Source organism: Oratosquilla oratoria, chromosome 35 (genome assembly GCF_046742065.1).
Source record: "Oratosquilla oratoria isolate Oo_2021 chromosome 35, ASM4674206v1, whole genome shotgun sequence".
Taxonomy (NCBI): Eukaryota; Metazoa; Arthropoda; class Malacostraca; order Stomatopoda; family Squillidae; genus Oratosquilla; species Oratosquilla oratoria.
In genome coordinates this window covers 10,963,561-10,988,857 of record NC_134811.1, presented here as the reverse complement: position 1 = coordinate 10,988,857, position 25,297 = coordinate 10,963,561, and the positions used below count along the sequence as shown (strand labels likewise).

At 39.5% G+C, this 25,297-nt stretch overlaps 1 protein-coding gene across 1 annotated transcript; it reads right to left on the bottom strand.

The window, feature by feature from the left end:
* Window positions 1-3,040: 3,040 nt before the first annotated feature.
* LOC143018526 (zinc finger HIT domain-containing protein 1) lies at window positions 3,041-25,082 on the bottom strand. Its single transcript, XM_076173960.1, has 5 exons — window positions 24,830-25,082; window positions 20,116-20,242; window positions 11,078-11,177; window positions 8,138-8,357; window positions 3,041-3,359 (listed from the first exon to the last, which is right to left on the bottom strand). Exons 3-5 carry the CDS (start codon window positions 11,094-11,096, stop codon window positions 3,131-3,133), a joined length of 468 nt encoding a protein of 155 aa, XP_076030075.1. The 5' UTR covers window positions 11,097-11,177; window positions 20,116-20,242; window positions 24,830-25,082; the 3' UTR covers window positions 3,041-3,130.
* Window positions 25,083-25,297: the final 215 nt, after the last annotated feature.

Genomic DNA, 25,297 nt, shown 5'->3' with positions numbered 1-25,297 from the left:
CTTCTGGGACCACCCCCCAACCCCAAGAGTTGGGGGGCCAAACGGCGGCAACCAGCCCTGGCCACTGGCTCTACGCAGGTGGCACCGATCCCCAAGAGGAGCTACGTCTGCCTTGGGGAGTACCACAATCCTTTAGGCGACATTGTTTTCCAGTGTGTTCAAAGTGCTGACAGCTGTAGCAGGAGCATGGGTGTGGGTAGTACTTTTTTACTTTATATATGTAACGTACAGTGAGGTAGGTTGGGAATCAGGTTGACTGAAAATATTTATTAATGGGGAAGTATTGATTTTTATACTGATAATGGTTTTAATCCAATATACTCTTGGAAATTGGTATGTTATAACACATTTGTAAAAGTTCACTATAAACCCACTATTTGTCCACGAGATTAAAGGAACATAAAAACTCCATAAAATATGGACAAGTTAACTCCGCTGTGTTCCTTCATGCCAGCCAAAAAGACCATAGATTAGATTGGGATAATGCATCAATTATTTATAAATCACACTGTAGCTATCGAAGAAAAATTGTAGAATCTTCTCTAATAAAACATTATCCTAACTTTAATACCTCTAAAGGTCAGTGGCCCCCAGATTGTATTACCAAGTTAGCGGTCAATAAAATTATGTCAAGAGCGGTTGGACAAAATATCACCCACTGTCCTCCCTCAACCCAACCATTTCAAGGTCATGTAACCTGAGTCCCCCCCCCACTTTCCTCATCCCCTTCTATGTACCCCTCATTTCCTCATATATACTTGTACCTTAACTTCATGTAAGCATTCTGCTGAAGAGGACTACAGATAGTAGTCGAAATATACAGTTTCCCTGTATTTTCTGTTATTATTTCTCCGATAGTGGGTTTATAGCAAACCAATATACTCTTATTTTCTTTTTTTACCATCTTACTATTCTTCCTATTATTTCTTCTGTGGTGGAATATGGACTACTCTCATATGGGTGTTAAATGTTGCATATGTTATTTGTATTAGGGTATCTGCCAGGGATATAAAGGCTTTGACTGTCATAAGGCTGGGTAAGCTGATTGCAATTTCACTTATCACTTAATGGGGTCAGGGTGGTGCTTGGATTTATATATATATATATAACATAAATGACAGTGATCTCTTATAGGAAGGGTGGGCAATTGGTCTAGTGTTACAGCTGTAGACTATTCTTCTGTTTCAGGGGGCTTTTGGCTCCATTCACAGGGAAGTTTTGCAATGTAGGGCAGGAATGCAACTGAGGGACTTTGGCTTTGGAAGGGCTACTGTTCCCTCTTATTTAATTATTACAATTAATTATGAATTACAATGATGCATCATGCCAACAGAGTACCTATTGGTCCATAACAGTCATTGTCCTGTTATTACTTAGTGTGAGTTGGCAGAAAAACAGGAATATTGCCAGAATGTATATATATTTTATCTTTAATTTGTTCCATAAAATAGAGTTCTGTAAAATCGAAGTTTGTCTTGTATCCCCAAAAAGCACTGTCTGGAGATTGTAAGGCAGTAGTCTGTCTTCCTCTTCCAGATGTCCTTTCCTCAAGTCGAGCCTGGAAACCCTGCTGTCTCCTTTGTAAAGAGATAAAGAGACGAGCTGCAGGATCTCAAAACAAACTCCACAACAGGTACTGAATATCTGGGGAAAAGAACCTTCCCTTCCTTCTTCATAAAAGTGGTGGAGTAAACACACTTCAGCTGTCAGGCCTTGCTGAGGAAGCAGTCTTGGTACACTACCTCTGATCTGAGTAGGGGGTGGGAAACATTGATGACCTTCATCCACGAGGTGCTAAGATTGGAAGGACAACTAATTGGTTTAGATGGGTGTGGGGTGGATGTATGTTTTGACTGCTTCCCCTCTTATAAGAGGAAAAAATAATTTTGATATACATATGTATGTAGCCTATACATGTTTGTGAGGTGTTAGGTTGTTACAGATAAGAGTAGTATGCTGCTATAGTTTCATTATCGCATTCAGTTAGCTGTGCTCATGTTATGGGTGGAAAAGTGTGTTTTAAGGTGTTTTTAGTGCACCCATTTATTATCCTTAAAGCCTTGATTTGTGTTGTATGAAGGCTGTTTTCTTGATTGTAGGGAACCATGCTGTAGATGTGTAGTCAAGTATAGTTTAAGTTCACTAGTTGTTTGTATGAAGTATTGTAAAAGTGATTGTGAAAGGACATTGGGTCTCTTCTGAAGCAGATATAGAGGTAATTTATAATGTAAAGGAAATGGGAAAGTGTGTGGAATGAAGTATGATGTATAACACTTATTTGGGGATGAGGCTTTACAGAGATTGTGGCCATGGTACTATACAATGCAGACCTGGAATGTAAATGAAGCAGAAAGGAATAAACAATTCATTTAAGATGAGGTGCTTGAGAAATACAAAATTTCAAGTATGGATTGTGAGAAATGTGTAGGTGAGGCAGAGCACATATGTAAGAAACCTATCTTTTAGGGTAGACCAGCAAGTGTTAAAGTAGTTTAGGCCTATAGAAACAAGGAATAACTTGCAAAGTATATGGAATGCAGAAGCAAATGATCAGTAACTACAATGAGATGGATGGAACAGGTGGAAATAGGTTTTTGATATACAAAATGTGTCAGTGGAGCAGGGAAGAGAGAGATTGAGAGAGCGATAGTAGAATGTGTGGAGAGATTGTAAATGATGGACAATGCAGCCCAAAGTAATGTTCACCACACCTGCTCCATAGATTTGTGGATTGGGGGGGAGGGGGGGGTATGAGGGACATGAAGCATTAAGGATAAATATGCTTTGTTGGGTCCTACAGTGGAAGACCTGTATCTTTTTGTACTGTGTTTAACCTATGCAATGTGGCAGGGGTATGTGACCTCTTCATTCACCCTTCAGATGCTGACATGGAAAGGATGATGTGTATTACTTTTGGTGTGGGTGTGGCTTTCACTTGTCCATCCCCCTTTCATGAGGATTAGTGGCCCAGGTACATACACTGTGAATACTCTGGTACAATGTGATCAGACTTGTGATTTTGGGGTATAAAACTCAAACATTTATACAGAATTCTTTATTCCATACTTTGTATGAAAATCTTATTACACTATCCTTAATCACAATAAAATCTTAACCTGATCTTTTTCCTTTATGCTGTCCATTTGAGGCATCTTGTGTCTTCATGTGTGGTGAGGCATCTGGTAGTACAATAACGGGCTCCACATGGGATACAGGTGTATGAAGCTGGACAACCACAGACAGCACACAGTTTACGCTCAGGGAACTTGGAGGGTGGGGCTTGTGCTGTCAAGTAGTTAGGCCCATCTGGGGTTATGCTCTGCTCCTCTTCAAGCAACATGGAAAAATTTTTCCTAAACCTGATGGAGTACAAGAGAAGGTACATCCAATGATGCGATAAAATACTTTTAATGCAATGTGAACAACAAGACTTTGGAGAGAAGTATAAATGTGTATATTTTATAAATATACATATCACTCTATTTCTTTTTTTATTTGTAGTTAAATTGTGGCATATTTATACTGTACTTTGTCACCTACAATTCACAGGCACCTCTATTCTTTTGGACAATATTGCACCATTACTGGGAACTGTTTTGAGTTAATGGTGTTTGGTGGGAGGTTTGGGTGAGTTAGTCTTGGAAAGAATGAATGAAGAAAGATTAGCATAAGAGGTGTGGAAGGCAGAGGTGGGAGTGAGCTTGAGGGGACAACAGTTAGCGATATGGCGAGTGAATGTGTCACTGTGTTCAGCGCCGAAGAGGTACAATCTCTACTTAGTAGAATTGAAGCCTTGGAGGATGCTGTTAAGTGCCTTAAAGAGGAGAATCGAGTTCTCCGCTCGACGGCCCATGATACGGAAGGCAATATTAGCGATGAGCATGGATGGAATACGGTGAGAAATAAGATGCGGAAAAGTGGAAAAAAGTCCTCACCAGCCCCACTGAAATGCAATAACTCGTTTCAAGTGCTGGCAAATCTGCAGGAAGAAGGAACTAATGAAATCCAAGAGAAGAAGGAAAGGCCAGACGCTGGATCCCTGCCCACAGGTAAGATTTTGGTAGTAGGAGACAGTCAAGTGAGGTATTTAGACAGGGTTTTCTGCGACAAAGATAGGAAGCATAGGACGCAGGTGTGTTTCCCCGGCGCGGGCATAGGTGATGTTAGAGATAGGATTGAAGAGTGTCTAGTAGGGGATGGTAAGGACCCAGTAGTTTGCTTAAGTGCCGGAGGAAATGATATAGGTAAGGTAGGGAGTGAGGAATTATTTGCGCGGTACCGAGATGCGCTAGACAAGATCAGAAATAGGGGAGGTGTTCCTGTAGTATGTGGAATCCTTCCGAGGCGTAGAGTTGGAGGCATGTGGCATTCCAGGGCTATTGCAATGAATTGCAGGCTGGCAAAACATTGTAAGGCTAATGGATGGGCATTTGTCGACAACTGGGACCGCTTTTATGGTAAGAATCACCTATACACAAGGGACGGAGTGCACTTGTCTCCCAAAGGATTTCGGCTCCTTGCTGAATCCCTTGAGCAAGAAGTAGGCATCCTACAGGGTTTTTTCGGGTAGATTATGTGGGAGTAGGGGGGGAAGTATCGGAATATAGTTTAGGAAATAGAAACAACTTAGAGGACTGTACAAAAAATCACCAAAGCAGGTGGAGGGAAGATAAACTTAAAGTTTACTATACAAATAGTAGGAGCATAATTAACAAAATTGATTTGCTGCGAGGTAAAGCATGCGTAGAAAATTTCGATATTATAGCCATTACTGAATCCTGGATCAACATGGCTGATAAACATTTCCTTCCGGAAATCGAAATAGAAGGATATAAGTTTTTTCATAAGGATAGGGTCGGCAGGAATGGGGGAGGTGTAGCACTTTTCGTTAAAAATACATTAAACTGTATTATCAACAATTCAATTAAGGAAGAGGACTGTACGGAATCTATTTGGGTAGAGATTATAGGCAAGAATAAGAAAGTTATTATTGGCGTCTTGTATAGACCTCCTAACCTTAGCATTGAGCAGACTGATTCCCTAATTCATGAAATTCACAGAGCGTCCCAGTACAAAAACGTTGTAATCATGGGAGATTTTAACTATAGAAACATTGACTGGGAAACTTTAATAGGAGATCATGAAGCGAAAAAATTCCTAGATGTGGTGCAGGATAATTTCCTAAAACAAATGATTACCGATCCTACGAGGGGACAAAATACCCTGGACTTAATTCTAACAAATAATGAGCACCAAATTAGCAGCATAATAGTGGGCGATAGTCTAGGCTTTAGCGATCATCAAGAAATAAGATTTAATATTATTTGGGAAAAAATAAAAAGTACAAATAACGTTCAAGTACCAGACTTCAGGAAAGCAAACTTTGACAATATAAAAACCTATTTGAAATTGAATACGAAAAACTATCCGGACGTTTCAAACATTCTTGATTCTCGTTGCGGGGCTGATAGTCAGAAGTGGGTCAAGGAGGATACGCGTACCTTGGGTCAGGTCTGGGTCAAGGAGAGAAATACGCATACCTTAGGTCAGGTCTGGGTCAAAGAGAGTGATGCGCGTGCCTTGGGTCAGGTCGATTCGGGGCGACGGCCCAAAAATCAGGTCAGTACTTTGGATGAGATGTATAGCAATCTGGCAGATCTAATTATTAATGCACAAAACACATTTATCCCCCTAAAGTCAATACGGAAAAATAGTAATACTCCCAAATGGATGACGGACAGATTGAAACATGAGATCGGAATTAAAAGAGGACTTTACGTAAAAATAAAAAACGGGGAATCACACCTTAGATCAAGATATAACGAAATGGCAAAGCTGGTTAAAAGGAATACACGTTCAGCGAAACGTAATTATGAAATCAAGGTTGCCAGTCAAGCAAAATCCAACCCAAAGGGTTTCTTTCACCTCTATAGAACAAAAAATAAAGAAAGAATAGGACCAATTAAAAACGATGAAAATGTCATGATAGAATCGGAAGAAAAAATGAGTGAGGAGTTTAACAATTATTTTCTATCGGTGTTTACTAATGAGAGGTTAGATAAAATACCTGACTGCGATCCGATTTTCAGAGGGGATGAAGAAAATAGCCTAACTAATATCAGCATTAGTAAAGAAGAAGTTATCAAGCAGATTGACAGACTTAAAACTACAAAATCTCCGGGTCCGGACGAAATTTTTCCAAGAATGCTTAAAGAGTGTAAATTTGAAATCTGCGACCAGTTAACTGAAATATTCAATAAATCGGTAGACACTGGTTCTGTTCCAACTGCTTGGAGGCAGGCAAACGTTGTTCCTGTTTTTAAGAAGGGAGATAGATCGACCATATGCAACTACAGGCCAATCAGTTTGACATCGGTTATAGGAAAAATGTTTGAATCAATAATAGTAAATAGACTCAGAGAACACATTGAAGGGCATAATTTAATTCGTGATTCACAGCATGGTTTCTCCAAAGGTAAGTCATGCGTGACTAATCTTCTATCCTTTTACACTAAGGTATATAAGGCGTCAGACAACAATGAAAATTACGATGTTATTTACCTTGACTTTAGCAAAGCGTTCGACAAAGTGCCACACCAGAGACTACTAAATAAAATCAAAGCCCATGGCATAGGAGGAAAAGTGTTAGAATGGATTAGAGCTTGGATTAGTAACAGAAAACAGCGGGTCACCATAAATGGAATAAAATCTAGGTGGGGCAATGTTACTAGCGGGGTCCCCCAGGGCTCGGTTTTGGGTCCCTTATTGTTCATTATGTATATAAACGACTTAGACGATGGGTTAAATAGTGATGTTAGTAAGTTTGCGGACGACACTAAAATAGGACGCCTAATTAGGTCAGGAGAAGACGCCCAGATTCTGCAGGATGATCTTAATAAACTGTTAACATGGTCGGTGAAATGGTAAATGAACTTCAATATCTCTAAGTGTAGCGTGTTAAACGTAGGGCTACACAACCCCGAAAATAGATACAACTTAGATGACACGTTTTTAGAAAAATCTGAGTGCGAGAGGGACTTGGGAGTTCTGGTGAGTCCGGACCTTAAAACCAGGAAGCAGTGCATTACTGCCAGAAATAAAGCAAACAGAGCATTAGGCTTCATTGCTAGGACGGTAACGAATAGAAGTGCAGAGGTAATTATTAAACTCTATCTAGCGATAGTTAGACCCATCCTTGACTATGCGGTACAGTTTTGGTCTCCGTCCTACAGAATGGACATAAATTCACTAGAATCAGTACAGAGAAGAATGACCAAAATGATACAAGGACTCGGAAATTTGCCTTACGAAGAGAGGCTTAGGCACCTAAACTTACACTCTCTGGAAAGACGCAGAGTGCGGGGTGATCTAATAGAAGTGTTCAAGTGGATCAAAGGCTATAACAAGGGTGATGCAAACAAGGTCATCATAATAAAACAACAGGGCAGGACTCGCAGTAATGGGTATAAACTGGACAAATTTAGATTTAAGAAGGAAATAGGCAAGAATTGGTTTACAAATAGGGTGGTCGATGAATGGAATAAACTTAGTAACCACGTAGTAAGCGCTGAAACTATCAGTTGCTTTAAAAAACGATTAGACAACTTTATGGATGGGGACGACAGGTGGTGATGGATACGGAGCTGCCTAGTGTAGGCCTTATGGTCTTTTGCAGTCTCCTTTATTTCTTATGTTCTTATGTAACAGAGGATGAGATGGATGGATGTGGTGAAGGAAGCATTGAGAAAGAGGGAAATATCAGTTGAATAAGGAAGGGAGAGGGCAGGAGATAGGTATGAGTGGAGAGTGACTGTATAGATAATACTATTATCCAAGGAAGGGAAGGGCAGGTGATGGGGGTGGGGGTAGGGGGGTGCTTATATGTGAATGATATTTTGACATCTACCCACTCCCTTCCATGCATCACATCATCATCCATATACAACAATTCTCCCCTAACTCCTATCTTCTGTCTGCAATAATAATAAATGATAATAATATTAAGGAGATAAAATATCAAATTAAGTGATGACTGTACATAACTGCAGTCAATCCTAGTACAGGGGAACTATTTCATTCTTCTAAGGGTAAGACATTATGATGGACATGGTAAAATTACTAGCATCCCAGGAACTACCTCTGCTTGAAGTATTCTGCACTCCTTGTTTTTCTCTTTCTGTCTTTCCTAGTAGAGTCAAGAGATTCCTCAAACTTTGGAGCTTTCTTGCTCATAACCAAATTGGCATGTGGGTCATCATGGAAATTATCTTGCTCCAGAGCCTCAAGGGCTTTTCTTGCTCTTCTTCTTCTGGCAGCATCGTCCAACACTCGCCTTGAACTCAGGTCTTTAATACGACCTAGAACGGATGAAAAAACTCATTTGGGTAATCTTTCTAGAGTAAAAACATGGGTAAAAAATACTATGAGTGATCATTAATTTTAAGGCTGATTTGGCACAAGTTAAATGCAAATACAATGTATAAGTATCTTCATAAGTAAGTACTAACACTTAGTACATATATATATCAAAAGGTGCTTTCCCCCTTACAATCGGATAGCCATCCCACATTCATTTGCTGCCTTTTCTATCTCAGCTACTTGTGAATGAAGGGCCATCCTTGTTACCCATCCGAGTCAGATGCAATGCAGGAGGGCACAACAACCTAACAACAGGGCCTGACAGCCAGATCTGGTTTACCCCAACTGTTTCATTTGATGGTGACCCCCCCCCCTCATTCACTCAATAATACATAACAGACAAGAAGAAATCCTTTTGAGCCATGTCAATTTATCATCCACTAACACCTATCTCATGTCCTCTACCTTCCCTGGTTGACTGCCATTCCCCTTGTACCCTAGGAGGCCCCCTTCACCCCATCCAACCACCTCATTATTGCCCCCCCCCCTCCCAAGTTCACTCCATCCACCCAAGCCATCCACACTTTTTACTAATCTTTCTATATGCCCAAATTATCCAAGTATTCTTTCATCAACCCTACCTGCCAGCTTTTTCCCTCCCCAATCTTTTCATCATCTCATATCTCACTCTATCCATCCTTGTAAGCCCTACCATATTTCTTAGACACCATCTCAAAACACATTTAAACTCCTCCCTTAAGTTCCAAATCTCAGCCCCATACACTGTTGTAGGCAAAATCATGCCATTCACACAGCTTTTAATCTGTTTATCTTCAGATACCCATTTCTCATTATAGTTTCTATTTCACCCCAGACACTTCCTTCCCTTACTCTTTAATTTATCTCCAGGCCCACTCCACTTCTTTCAACACGTTACCCTAAATACAACTCTTCACTCCCTCTAGCCTTTTTCCTTTAAGGGTTCCCTCAAACTCAGTGCTACCCTCTCCCCTTGTACACATCACCTTATTTTTGCCCATATTTATTTTCAGCTTTTTCTACTACCTGCCTTTAACCCTTATCTGATACAGTCAAAAGCAGTGTGATCAGCAAACAACTGGCTCATCTTCCACTTCCCTCCAATCTATCCCCATACCCCTGCCCATCACTCTCACATTTACTTCCCAGATTACCCAATCCATGTACACATTGAACAACCATGGTAATACAACAACTCTGGCACAGTCCCACTCTCTACTAGTCACAGTTTTTCTTATTGCCCTTGACAACTTTCCCCCTATCCCATATATCTGGCAATACCTACCACAATAGTTTCCTGTTAACCCCATCATAAACCTCTAGATCCACAAGCTCAAGAAATTATTACCTTTTGCCAAAAACTTCTTGCATATTTGGCTTACTACAAAAAATTGATCCACACATCCTCTTCCTTTCCTAAACCCATTGTTTTTTCCCAATTACTTCCTGTTCCTCTCCTAATCCTTTCAATTATCACCCTCCCACATACCTATCCAACTACATTAAACAGGCTGATCTCTCTCAAACTATTATATTCATATTTGTCTTTAGAAAAGAAATCCACACTAGGAGAAAAGTAGAGAAACTTGAAGCAGGGAATCTGTACATGTAAAGAGATACTGAATTATGGACCATTGCCACTGACCAATATAATGGTGAGATTGTGTAAGAGAATTGTAGAAAATTGGTGGGTTAACTACATTGAAGAGACAAACATTTTGACAAGCAATCAATTCATTTTCTGGTCTGGAAAACCATGTGTATCAAGCCTTTTAACCCCTTCCATACGGTGCCGCACACGTAGGCGTCATGGGGAGCGAGTGTATTCGCGAGGCTGCCATATCGGCGTCTTGATTATATTTATTGTAGTCGCCCCTCCATAATGACATTCTTTCTAATTCTTTTGTAATCGCATTTTCTATGGTTATCAAAATTCACGGGTGAAGAGAGAACGACCGATATAAGCGGTGACTATATTTTATGATGCGAGTATTATTACGACACGTCGTACGGCTGGCATTGGCTGCTGCCACCGAGATCTAAGTCCATGACGCCTACGTGTGCGGCACCATATGGAAGGGGTTAAGCTTTTACTCAAATGTGACTGATATTCTGCAAGAGAGAACTGGATGGATTCTGAGTACCTTGATCTAAACAAGGCCTTCAACAAAATATCTGAGTACCTCGATCTAAACAAGGCCTTCAACATAATCCTTCACAATCAACTATGATGGAAACTGGAGCACAATGGAGAACTAAGAAGTAAATTACTTGAACAATTTCTTGAAGGGTAGGTATACTAGAAAAGTAAAAGACAATGTCAAGATGGAGGAAAGTGATTAGCATAGTCTCACAAGAGTCGGTATTAGCTCCTGTAATGTTATCTCTATAAATGATACGATAGATGGTACAAGCTATACTATCATGTTTGCAGTTGGATCCGGTCCAGAGACCAAGTGTCAGCCTGAGTGCACACTGTAATGGCTTTTGAAAATGAGCAGCTTCACTGGACCACCGCATGCAGGCACCTGCCATGGGTCCCAAGCAATACCTTTTAAAATATTTACAAAAATACTAGTACAACAAAAGTCTGTTATTTGACTTTTGTTGTATTAGTATTTTTGTTGTCCTATAAGTATATCAAGTTTTACTTAATCTAAACAACCAATCAGTAGCTTACCTGATTCTCTAGTAGACATATTTGCAGTCTAATCGTATGACCGATGACCTGATCCAGTTAAATTGTAATACACTTTCTCATATAGATCATCAATCTTTGTCTGTGGGATCATGAAGAAATATGAAATATCACTCACTTTCAATGAACTAAAAAAATTTACAAATCTGGACAAATATTCCTGAAAAACAAATGACAAATATAGCATCTTAACAGTAATCAAATAAATAAGCAATACCATTCTAAAACCAAACATACCCGTCAATTTCCATTTAGTATTCAAAATTTAGCTCTGCTAAAAAAAAAGCATAGATGCTTATATGAGAACCTAAGATACATAGTCCCTTAACACCATGTCTACATTGTTTCCTGTACCAACAGCTGAACACTAAACATGAATTGAGGCCTTATCACCACAAATATTCTTGTATAGGTTGGAGAAGGCTTTATAAGGAAAACTGCCCTACCTGGCCTTCATTCCTGGCCCCCTTGAATATTATCATCAATTATTTTTTTCTTTATGTGTGTTGTGCTTTGACTCCACCCTTATCTTAAAAAGCAAAGAAAGTGATATACATATATATATATACATATATATATATATATATATATATATATATATATATATATATATATATATATATATATATATATATATATATATATATATATATATATAATTACTAGAAACATAGTGGTATGTTTGAAAACCACTAACAGAACCCACTGTCAAAGTAAAAGAAAAAATTGAATGCTAACTTCTATATTTTGGCTGCCAACTGTGGCCCTCTTAGGAAAGTGCTTTCCTAAAGAGGGCTGTATTTGGCAGCCAAAATATAGAAGTTAGCATTCTCTCAAGTATTTCTTTTACTCCGACAGTGGGTTCTCTGTGATATATATACACACACACACACACACATATATATATATAACCATAAAAATAGAAATTTCAGCACTGTCTAGAACACCTATATATTTCATTTAATGCCTAAAACTTGAAGGCAAGTTATAAAACATAATCATTCATACATGGTTGGAAGGTGGGGGTATGCCTTGGCTGGTTACCTCCGTTTTGTGGGGGAAGAACCCTTTTGGTATATAGGTACACACTTCCTGGGGATTTTCTGGCCTACTGAGTTTGTTTTAGGCAATATATGAAATGAGTAAACTGCAGCAAACAAGATACCTCACCATGTGTTAGAAAATATAATGAGTGAGGAATAATTGCAAGAGATTGCTCAATCTGCTGAAGAACTTCCATTTCCTACATCAGCACCAACTCAACCATCTGGACCTCCTACATTTATACCACTTCAAGCATCTGCAGCTCCTATATCTAAACTTCCTCAAGTAATATAAGCTTGGGGATCTCAATGCTAGAATAGGAAATGAACCAATAGATGGAATAGTAGGGAGGTTTGTGGTGTCAGATAAGTACTGTTGTGGACAGATGCTAGTGATGTTTGGAAAAGTTGATGATGAACAAAGTCTAAGAAAATAAATAAACATAAGTGTACAAGAGAAAGGGTCGTGGAGGTGAGGGTGGTTGGGAGAGCATTAATGGACTATGTAGTGGTTCCTAAATGGAGGATTAAAGGAGTTCTGGATATATTTTCAAGGGAGAGAGTAGGGGATTGTCTGATCATTAGGTAGGAAGGCAAATGAGTGTGGATGAAAGACATGGAGGGAGATAGTGCTCAGGGTGAACAAATTATGTGAGAACACTTAAAGGTCAGATATCAACAGATATACCATTCACTAAAAATCATCGAAAAAGTACTTTTTAAAAGCATACAAATAAAGTTTTTACCTATTACAGAAGAATTTATTCAGAAAATTCACTTTTAATTGCGCCTCGCATACCACTTTTCCGAAGTCTAGATATTCAGAATAACAATATTGTTTGTTTGGCAACTGTGACGTCACGAACGCGGAATTCCCCGAACCTTTCCCGAAGCGCACGGGCGGAATGTTTCGAATAGCAGCCGACGCAATGAAATGAAGACAAAACTGATTTTTGCCAAATTTGATAAGATGTAGATGGTGGAATTATATAGAATACTGTCAGTATGTTTTTCTATGTAAATTAAACTGTAAATACAAAAAGTTATTGAAGTCTTGATACATACATATACCAAGGCTTTTTCCCCCTTACAAGGGAGGTAGCCAAAAAGGGAAAGGCATAAAAACACTCCCACCCATTTCATCCCTAAATACACTCCACACCCCTCCCACCCTCCCTCTCATCTGAGCACCTCCTGGATGACGGGTCATCCCTGCACCCTGCCCACCGCCCTGGGTCAGAAGCAGTGTCGCAAGACACAGTACATCCACAGCAAGGCCGCTTCATTTAATCGGCGACCCCCCCTCTCCGTCCCCCTCTGCATATGAGGCGAGGACGGGGAGAAATCCCTTCGGGCTGCGTCAAAATTTACTCACACATACTACCCCGGCCCCCACCCCCCCCGCCTATTCCTCCTCATGCAGTCACAACATCATCCATATACAACCATTCTCCACTCACCTCTGTCTTCCGTCCTCTCCCTTCCTTCCTCAACAGACATTCCCCTCTTCCCCAAAGCCCCCTTCACCCCATCCATCCACCTCATCCTAGGACGTCCCCTCATGTTCACTCCCTCCACATCTGCCTTCCATACCTCTTTTACTAGTCTTTCTTCACTCATTCTTTCCATGTGTCCAAACCATCCTAATATTCTTTCATCAACCCTATCTCCCAAATCTTTTTTCACCCCTGTTCTCCTCGTCACCTCCTCATTTCTCACTCTATCCAGCCTAGTAAACCCCACCATACTTCTCAGACACCTCATCTCAAACACATTCAAACTCCTTCTCTCTTCTTCTCTTATATTCCACGTTTCTGCCCCATACAGTGCTGTTGGCACAATCACTCCTTCATACAGTCTCCTCTTCGCATCCATTCCCAAATGTCTATTCCTCATTACACTCTTTAAACCACCAAGGCATTTACTCGCTTCTCTCAATCTACATTCTACCTCCACCTTCACTCCACCTTTTCCTGCTACACTTGCACCCAAGTATCTAAAACTATCCACTTCCTCCAGTCGCTCTCCCTTAATGTTCACTTCCAGTCTACTGCCACTTTCACCCCTTGTACATCTCATCACCTTACTTTTATCCACATTTATCTTTAGCTTTCTTCTATCACATACTCTCCCAAACTCTGCCACCAGCTTCCTCAATCCCTCCTCTGACCCTGCCACAAGCGCAGTGTCGTCCGCAAACAACAGCTGGCTCACCTCCCACTTTTCTCCATTTTCTTTAACCATCTCCAATCCCTGACCCACTACCCTAGCATTCACCTCTCGCACCACCCCATCCATGTATAAGTTGAACAGCCAGGGTGACATAACGCATCCTTGACGAAGTCCCACCTTTACTTCAAACCACTCACTCTCTCCATTTCTAATCCTGACACATGCTCTACTACTCTCATAAAAACTCTTGACAGCTCCCAAAAGCTTTCCTCCTATCCCATAAATCTGCATAACCTCCCACAGTGCCTTTCTGTCTACCCTATCATATGCCTTTTCCAGATCCATAAAAGCCCAAAAAACATCCTTTCCCTTTCCTATAGCTTTCTCACATATCTGTCTTACCACAAAGATCTGATCTACACAACCTCTACCTGTCCTAAATCCACACTGTTCCTCACCAATTACTCCTTCTGTTCCTCTCCTAATCCTCTCAATTAAGATCCTCCCATAAGCCTTCCCTACTACACTTAACAGGCTAATCCCTCTGAAACTACTACATTCACACTTGTCCCCTTTTCCCTTGTAAAGAGGAACTATACAGGCACTTCTCCAGTCCTCCGGTACTCTACCCTCTCTCCAGCAAACATCAAATAACCTCACCAACCAGTCCACCATCACTGAACCTCCCTTTTTCAGACATTCTGCATGGCATCCATCCAGACCAGGTGCCTTACCTACTTTCATCATCTTTACAACTGCCTTCACCTCATCCTTCCCTATTTCTCCTCCATTCTCCTCACTCATCACTCTCATTTTCTTCGCATTTCCCACTGCAACTATCTTTCCTTCCCTATCCTCCTTCACATTTAGCAACTCCCTAAAATATTCTGCCCATCTTCCCCTTACTGCCATCTCTTCCATTATCATCTCTCCATCTGTACCTTTTACCTTTTCTTCCCTACTTGATTCGCCTCCTCTTCCTCTCTTAATTTCTTTCCAAAACATCTTTTTATTACTTTCAAAATTTTCTGTCATACTCCTACCCCATTTCACATCTGCTCTCCTCTTTGCCTCCTTTACCTTTTGCTTTACTTCTCTTCTCTTTTCTTTGTACGTCTCATACGACTCCCCCGTCCTCTTTTGTAACCAATCTGTGAATGCTCGCTTCTTCTCTTCTACAACCTTCTTCGTTTCCTCATCCCACCATTCACTACCCTTTCTTCTATTTCCCCCTGTCCTTCTTGTTCCACACACCATCCTTGCACACTTTAAGACTCCCTCCTTGAACCATCCCCATTCCTCCTCCACACCCATCTCTGCTCTATCCTTTACTCCCTCCCACTCCTCCTTCAGCTTCTTTTCGTACTCCTTCTCCTTTTCCTTTTCATTCAAGGAGTTCACTCTAAGAACCTCCCTACCTTTTGTCCCTTTCCTCTTTCTCCATCTATCCTCCACTCTCAGCTTACCTTCCACCAAAAAATGATCTGATATTCCCCCACCCTCTCCCCTTAGCACATGTACATCCTTAACTCTTCCTATCATAATCCTATTTACCACTACATAATCCATTAGCGCTCTATCTACCACCCTTCCCTCCACCACCCTCTCCCATGTGTACTTATGCTTGACTTTCTTCCGAAACACTGTATTTGCTATCATCAACTCTCTTTCTAGACACATTTCCACCATCAACTCTCCACTACAATTCTTTCCTGGAACTCCACACTTCCCAACCACTCCATCGATTGGACCATTTCCCACCCTAGCATTAAGGTCTCCCAGTACTATTACATTGACATTTCTTCCTAAACCCTCTATGCACTCATTTAAATCTATCCAAAAGGCCTCCCTTTCTTCCACGCTCTTCTCACTGCCAGGCCCATATGCACTTACAAAGACCCACATCTCCTTTCCCAGTTTCACCTTCATCCACATTATCCTTGAGGAAACCTCCTTCCACTCCACTACCTCTTTACCTATCTCCTCACTCACTAGAATAGCCACCCCTTCCCTCCCTCGCCCTCTCTTCACTCCTGATAACCTCCCACTTACATTCCCAAACTTACACTCACCCTTCCCTTTCAACTTAGTTTCACTCAAAGCCAACACATCCATCTTTCTTCTCACAAACATACTACCTATCTCTTCCCTTTTACTCTCATCTGTACCACATCCACGCACATTAAAAGACCCAAACCTTAGGGTGCTGGCCCGAGGCCCTCCAGCACCCCTTATGCCTTCACTTTCCTTTTTAGGAATTTGCCCCGTGGGGCTACAGGGAGAAGGATGCCTAGTCCCTCTCCCCGTCCCTTTCTTCTCGCCTCTTACGATCCAAGTGGGAAACTTGGTGGCAGTATTCTTTTCCCCCACCACAGGGAATTCCCCCATCCCAGAAAGAGAATACTCAGAGAAATGGTACAGGACAGCAACAAGGGGTTGGGGGACAGCATAACGGAGGGACAGTCGTAGTATAAAAGTGTCATCATTTCTCTATGAACAGAATTTCTTCTATCATAGACAAAATGATGTATGGCTCTGGTCCGTAGGGGCGCCCCATATAGACCCTAAAGTATCGACTGCATGCTACTTTGCCACAATAACAAGCAGCCAATACCCCAGACGGGGAGCAGCCAATACCCCAGAAGTCTTGATATCTGACCTTTAAAGGTCAGATATCAAGACTTCAATAACTTTTTGTATTTACAGTTTAATGTACATAAAAAAAAACATACTGACAGTATTCTATATAATTCCACCATCTACATCTTATCAAATTTGGCAAAAAACAGTTTTGTCTTCATTTCACTGCGTCTGCTATTCGAAACATTCCGCCCATGTGCTTCGGGGAATTCCGCGTTCGTGACGTCACAGCTGCCAAACAAACAATATTATTATTCTGAATAACTAGACTTTGGAAAAGTGGTATGCGAGGCGCAATTAAAAGTGAATTTTCTGAATAAATTCTTCTGTAATAGGTAAAAACTTTATTTGTATGCTTTTAATTAAAAAGTACTTTTTCGAGCAATACGATGATTTTTAGCGAAATAACTGTGACACAGTAGGAAATATGGGACCAAATAATAAACATTGATGTCAGAAAATCACACAGTCCAGATGGATTAATAAATTGGATATTAAAAGAATGTATAGATGAACTAACGGACAAAATATATATAAGATAATTGATTACTCACTCAAAGAAGGATAGGTACCACAAGATTGGAAAATACAAACATTGTACCAAAATATAAAGGGGGACAAGGAAAATCCAACTAACTAAAGACTGGTCTCCCTTACAAGCACAATTGAAAAAATATGTGAAAAAGTTATCAAAAGTAAATGGATTAAACATCTGGAAGAAAATAATATACTGAATCCAAAACAATTTGGATTTGGACACAGAAGATCACGTACCACTAACTTGATTTGCTTTTACTCGAGGCTAATAGAAATAATGCAAGAAAGGGACAGAGGGCTGATTGTGCTAACCTAGATTTACAAAAAGCATTTGATAAAGTACCACACAAAAAGCTACTAAGAAAAATTGAAATAATAGGTGGTGTACAAGGAAAGTTATTGAAATGGTTGGAAGATTTCTTGAACAGGAGAAAAATGAGGGTGGTACTAGAGACAAAAACTCAACCTGGGAAGAAATGATAAGTGGAGTCCCACAAGGTTCTGTTGGCTCCAATAATGTTTGCCATATATACAAATGACATGGATGAAGGTGTGGAATGTTATTTGAACTTCTTTGCTGATGATGCAAAACTACTGAAGAAAGTAAGTACAGAAGAAGACTGTAAGTCACTACAGTAAGACCTGGATAAAGTCTGGGAATTGAGTCAAAAGTGGGAAGTGAACTTCAACATCAAGAAATGTAGTATAATGGAGTTTGGAAAAAATAAAAATACAATATCAGGGCAATATAAAATTGGTACAAAGGAAGTAAAATAAATTTAACTCGGAAAGGGACCTAGGAGTAATTATCAGCAAAGACATGTCACCAGATAAGCATATTAACAAAATAGTCAAAGAAACCTTCAATTTACTAAGATCAATGACAGTGACCTTTGACTACTTGGATGAGGAAATGGTAAAGAAAATATTAGTCACACTGATAAGACCAAAATCGGAGTACACTGCAACACTATGGACACCCAGTACAACAAAGAATATAAAGAATTCAAAGAACAACGACAAAGATGGCACCAACAGTCTCTAAATTGACATATGAACAAAGACTGGCCTAAATGGAACTACCACCCCTAGAACAAAGAAGAGAAAAAGGAGATCTACTGACCATTTACAGAATTATGAAAGGGATGGAAGTCCTTGACAGAGAAGATTTATTATAGTGGGATAAGAGAAAAACAAGAGGGTATGAAAAGAAACTCAAAAAGGATAGTTATAGAAGAGATCTGAAAAAGAATAGTTTCCCACATAGAGTGGTAGATATCTAGAACAAATTGGATGAGGCAACAGTGAGTGCAAAAACTATAAAAGAATTTAAGAACTAGATACTGAAAGGTACAATGATGGGTCACTACAAGCATAGCTCTCTTCCTGTATAATACAACTAGGTAAACATACACAATAATACCAAAAGATGGCTGGTCAATTATCTGGCAGGTATGCATATGTGTCACATAATGGCCAATCATACCACACTAGAAACTTTAAGAATGGAGTACCCCAGGACAGTTCTAGCCTCCACATACTTTAATCTATACATGCACAATATACCCACACCTGACACCTCAGAAATACAAATCTCTTAATCTCTTCTTATGCAGATGACAATAATTACATACACTGTAACACAAAGCTGCAGAAATACTGCAATCATATCTCAACATCTGGTTCACTGCAAATAGACTCAAAATGGCCCCAACCAAATCTAGTCACACTTCTCACCAACTGGACAATGGAACACAAATACATATCATGCCTTTATATCAACAACACTCATACACCCAAGATTCTTGGCATAACATACAATAATCCATGTCATTCAAACAATACATCACAATCATAAAGACTAAATGCACTTAAATCAACTGCAGGAACAACATTTGGAAAAAAGAAACTATTATTACAGTGTACAAAGCATACAATCTGTAATGACTTATGTGAGCCCAACATGGGTCCCCATTCTCACTAAGATGCACCACAACACCCTACAGACCATACAAAACAAAGCCCTAAAGACAATTACAGGCTGCACAAATACAACACCTACAGACCATTTACACCCTGAAAAAAAAACCCTCAAAGTCTTGGATCACCCTGACAAGAGAGGCACACAAACACTTGCCACAGCCTCCACAAACATACCACACACACTACACTACATAGCAGAACACCCACACATGCTAAGGAATATCAAAACATGTGTTTGAGTTGAAGTGTTTTTGAAGTATGATGGAGGCTACAAAGGTGTTTAAATGTGTTTGAGATGAAGTGTTTAAGAAGTGTGGTGGGGGTTATGTGGATGGATTAAAGCTCTAAATACAAATAAAACCCATCAAAGTAAGGCACCAAATACAGTCCAATTAGGTTAAGAGTCACCTGAGATTGGAGACAAAACCCACAGTTTGCCTCCACTAATTCAAATGCCCTTGGCCTCCATAATTATAAATGCATCAGATGGGGTCATTTAGCTTGTATCTTAGGATTTCACAAAAATAAAATGCTAAATTTTCTGGACTCGTTTCTCTAACATAGTATGTCTTTTCTTTTGACTGAAACACTAGCTACTTCCACACCACCCTCATAAATACCATCAACTCAATTCAATTTACTCACCTGTAGACTTTGAAAAATATCAGCCTGAATGAATAGATGGCACTCGTCAAGGTTCACAAGAACAAATCTGGTCCCTAATGCTTGTGTCTCATCCAAATACAAGAGGAATTGTTTCATCACAGGATCACTGAAATTATTTACATGACATTATGTACTGTACATTAAGAATGATGCAGCAGCATCAACCCTGCTAACAGACAAGATTAGGATTTGTTAGTGGACATATTATTCTATTTAGTTTGAGAGTCCATTGCAAGACCACTAGTCATGGGACAACACTGCTGCTGTAACTCACCACAATGACTTAATCAGGCTTGATAAGACTGTATAGATGGAATCATGTACATGCAGAATGTTCAATATGTTGAAATGGTTAAGGTTGTAAATAAAGAAAGAAAACAGTGTAATCAACCATATTACAATGCTACCATTGAAATGCAACTTTTGTTAAAACCTTGATTTCTAATATAAAAATTCAGTCAGGTTTGAAAAGTTATTTCTCAGATTATAATGAAGGTACCTGGATTACAAATATTTCACAGGCCAAAAATTATTTCTAAATTCTCATTGCTAACATCAAACTAAACCCATTCTTCACTTTATATTCATAGATATATAATATATATATATATATATATATATATATATATATATATATATATATATATATATATATATATATATATATATATATATATATATATGGGGGAGAGATGGGGTGGTGATGGTAGAGAAGGAGATAGAGGGAGATAGAGACTTAGGTAAGTGAGAGAGGGGAGGGAATTTTCATATTTACACAAGATTTCTCATCTCTATGTTAGAAATTACTCCTTATACCACAAATGAGCTCTTAAATTCTTAGCTCCAACTTATCTACCCAAAACTTAACTAAACTTGAACCAAATTCCCAAACCTTTAGTAATCAACCCTCATTTAACATTTTCTCCGTGTCACTAATCCCCCCCCCACCCCAAGTAGAACTAAGACTTGATTTGTAGAACTAAGACTTGATTTAGAGTACATAGAATAATTTGAAGTAATTATTTACTCTATACTGGGGTAGTAACTGCATGGGAACATGCAGCCAGTATTTTAGAGAATATTTTGGGGTGCCCCTACAAGCCAGAACAATAAGGAATAAAATATATCACAAAAAAATTGAAAACAAGCAATCCAGTCAGTTCTCAGCATTTTTGAGCCTGCTGTTGGCTCTTGTCGCCTATATCATGACTGCCTCAGTGAAGACTTCTCATTCCAGCACCATGAAGGAGAGAGAGCCAAGAAGGTCAAGATGATGGCTAGGTGCTGAGAACCTTCACCAGTAGGGACCCAGAGACACTGCTGACTCTATGAAAAGCCCTGGTACAGCTGCTGCTAGATTATTGCAGCCAGTTATGGTCACTCCACAGGAGAGGAGATATACAGCAGCTAGATACAGAAGGACCTCAGTTACTGGGACAGATTGCAAAAACTGGGCCTGTACTCTTAGCAGCAAAGGAGAAACAAGTATCTGGCCATCTACATCTGAAAAGTCCTGGAGAGACAGGTGCCTGATCCGACAGCCAAAGACCTACAGCCTTACATGATAAGGAGAAAGGGGCACCAATGCAAGAGACACCATGGTGGCAGCCAGCATCCCTAATGAAGGTCCAAAAATCTTCAACTCACTCCAAAAGGAGATTAGAGGCATGTCTAGTTACACAGTAGTGAGGTTCAAAGCTGAACTAGAAAGGTTTCTGAGAACAGTACCAGATGAACCCCTTAGGTAAATTTTCAAATGTGTACACCTACACAATATAGCAATAGAAAATTATTAATTTTGTAAATTATAATACATGAACGTAATATGCATTTTTCTTGGCAGAAATCAATAACAAAAAAGTTGCTAAAACAGATTTACTAATGAACCAAGTGGTTGAATAATACACCATGTCTGTTTTGATAGATGCTAAGGTTGAAGAAATGAAAGGATGATAAATTAGTCTACTCTAACCTAACCTACATACCCTACCCTATAATTAATAATTTGGCACCTCAAATTCTAAAGATCATCCGGGTTGTTGTCGTGGATGCTGACAGCCTGATAATTATAGTACCTTGGGCAATTAACAGATGACGGCAGAACCCTCTATTTTTTCAAAAAGTCCAATGAAGCCCTATTGTCTTTGTACATACATACATATACCAAGGCTTTTTCCCCCTTCCAAGGGAGGTAGCCAAAAAGGGAAAGGCATAAAAACACTCCCACCCATTTCATCCCTAAATACACTCCACACCCCTCCCACCCTTCCTCTCATCTGAGCACCTCCTGGATGACGGGTCATCCCTGCACCCTGCCCACCGCCCTGGGTCAGAAGCAGTGTCGCAGGACACAGCACATCCACAGCAAGGCCGCTTCATTTAATCGGCGACCCCCCCTTGCATATAAGGAGAGGACGGGGAGAAATCCCTTCGGGCTGCGTCAAAACTCACTCACACACACTACCCCACCCCCCACCCCCCCGCCCATTTCTCCCCATGCAGTCACAACATCATCCATATACAGCACTTATTAATGTCACCTGGAGCTGTAGAACACCCTGTCCACAACATAAAAGCCATCATCTAACTGACAGTGACTGGACTGGCCAGATGACAACATAGGGTCTGGACTGTATCCTAACAGCTTTGTTTGATAGTGGATTTGCTTGTAGCAAGTTTTTTTTATTTATTTATTTCTGTCAAGAAAATTACATATTACATTCATGTATCATAATTTATAAAATTAATATTTAATTTTCCAGTAAAATTTTAGTTGTGGACACATACACGATATAGCAATAGAAAATCAATTATTAAATTATAAATTATAATAGATCAATGTAATGTGCGATTTTTTTTGGCAGAAATCAACAAAAATGTTGCTAAAACAGATTAACAAACGAAGTTGTGGTGGCTAAATGATTACGCCATGTTAGTTTTGATAGATACTCAGGCTGAAGAAATGAAAGGATGATAAATTAGTCTATTCTAACCGAACCTAACCTATATTTAGTAATTTGGTACCTCAAATTCTAAAAATTATCTTGGCCGTCATTGTCACAGATGTTGACAGCCTGATTATTATTGTACCTCGGGCAATTAACAGACAGCAGCAGAACCCTGTGTTCTCTCATAAAGTCCAAGGAAGTCCTATTGTCTTTGTAACAGCACTTATTAGCATCACCTGGAGTTGTAGAACACCAGGTCCACAACGTGACAGCTATTGTCCAATAGTGACTGGACTGGCATGGCGTCTGGACTGTATCCTGTCAGCTTTGTTCGTTAGTAAATTTGCTTGTAGCGAGTTTTTTTTTTTTCGCCAAGAAAATCCTATACTACATTCATAGGAATTTTCCTGTTATTGCCCCACCACCAAAATGTAATGAAACAAATATATTGAACAATATAAATGTAAAATTGAAATCAAGAACACCTTTTCTAGAAAAATATACTGAAAACAAAAAGAACTAAAAAATTATTTCATCTGTAGGTGGATAAAATGCAACCATATCAGAAAGAATTGCATTAAACATATCACCACCAAATGTAATTGAAGATGAGTGACGCCAAAGAAACTCGGCTAAATATCCATGTAGCATCTCTTGATGAGTTCCACATTGCCTCTTGACTGTTTCTGACCTTTGCAGAATGCCACAGACATTCAATATGTTGGGTATGGGCTTCACTGTCAGGATCCACAAAATTGTGGATGCGATTTACTGTCAGATGTTGGTATTTCGACACTCCTTGAAGATGTTGATCCTGAATTGTACTATATACACACCATTCATCAGAGATTATTGTGGTTCCGGGACGTATGTATTTATGGATGAGTGGAATGGGTTGGGTTAGGTTAGGTTAGAACCTAACCTAACCTAAGATTGACGAGTTAAACACCATATGAGGACGGAGCCTTTATTTGTACAAAGTTTCGCTTATTACAGCCTTTTCAAGTACAAGTTGAGATACATATGCTTGAGATTAAATAAGGGGAAAGGAGGGAACGAGGAGATAATAGAAGAAGGGGGCGTTCCCTCCTTTCCCCTTATTTAATCTCAAGCATATGTATCTCAACTTGTACTTGAAAAAGCTGTAATAAGCGAAATGTCGTACAAATAAAGGCTCCATCCTCATATGGTATTTAACTCGTCAGTCTTGTCAGCAACTGCCACTTTTATGAAAATAACCAAAGATAAACAAAATCAAAGTCAAAGACAACAGAATAATACAAGAAAAAATTGTGGTGGGGTAATAACAGGAAAGTTCCCATTCATGTATTATAATAATAATTTATAAAATTAATATTTAATTTTCTAATGCTACATTATATTGCGTAGGTGTGCACAACTAAAATAATACCAATTTTCCAATGCTTTATCGTGTAGGTGTGCACAACTAAAATAATACCACCTCTTATATTAAAGTATAGCTCAATGTACAACCTCCAACACATTACCAGACCAAGTGACTCTACAAGAAAGAGAAACCAGGAAGGGCAGCAGCAACGGACCACCCTTGACCATCATCATGGCTGTGAAGCAGCACTTCTAGCACACACATTCAAATGTATCACCCTACGGTGAACATAATACAAATGAGTAATGTACAAATATATCACAATGAAAATGTGCGATTAGGTATTGATGAACAGACTATCTTACCACTTAACAAGGATGCCTTTCATAAGATTTACCATGATGGCGTGGATATTGTTACTGTAGCGGCGCGGCGTTGTCCTTCATACAATGCCCTTTTGTAAACTGTTCCGTTACTGGTTAAATCATAGGCTTTCTTGAGTTTCACTTTCTCGCATCCACTGCTTATTAAATTTTCGTTTTCGAGCAAAGCACTACATCGACCTTGATTTCACAACACTGTTCCTTGCCCCCACTTTCCAATAGAGCACTGATAGATCGGATGACATTGGCAGCTGGCTGATACTGTGCTCTAACTATCTATCACAAAATTCTGCAATGACCATTATACATAGTATCAATTTGTTTATATTATGGGTAATTGGTAACATTCCACTATTTTATACACATTTTCCAATGTCTTAATAACCAATTAGTCTATTTTATGTAGAAAATAATATTTGTATAAAAAAATAAAGGGAAATAAAAAAAAATTATTTACATGTTAAACAAATTCCTTTTCGATC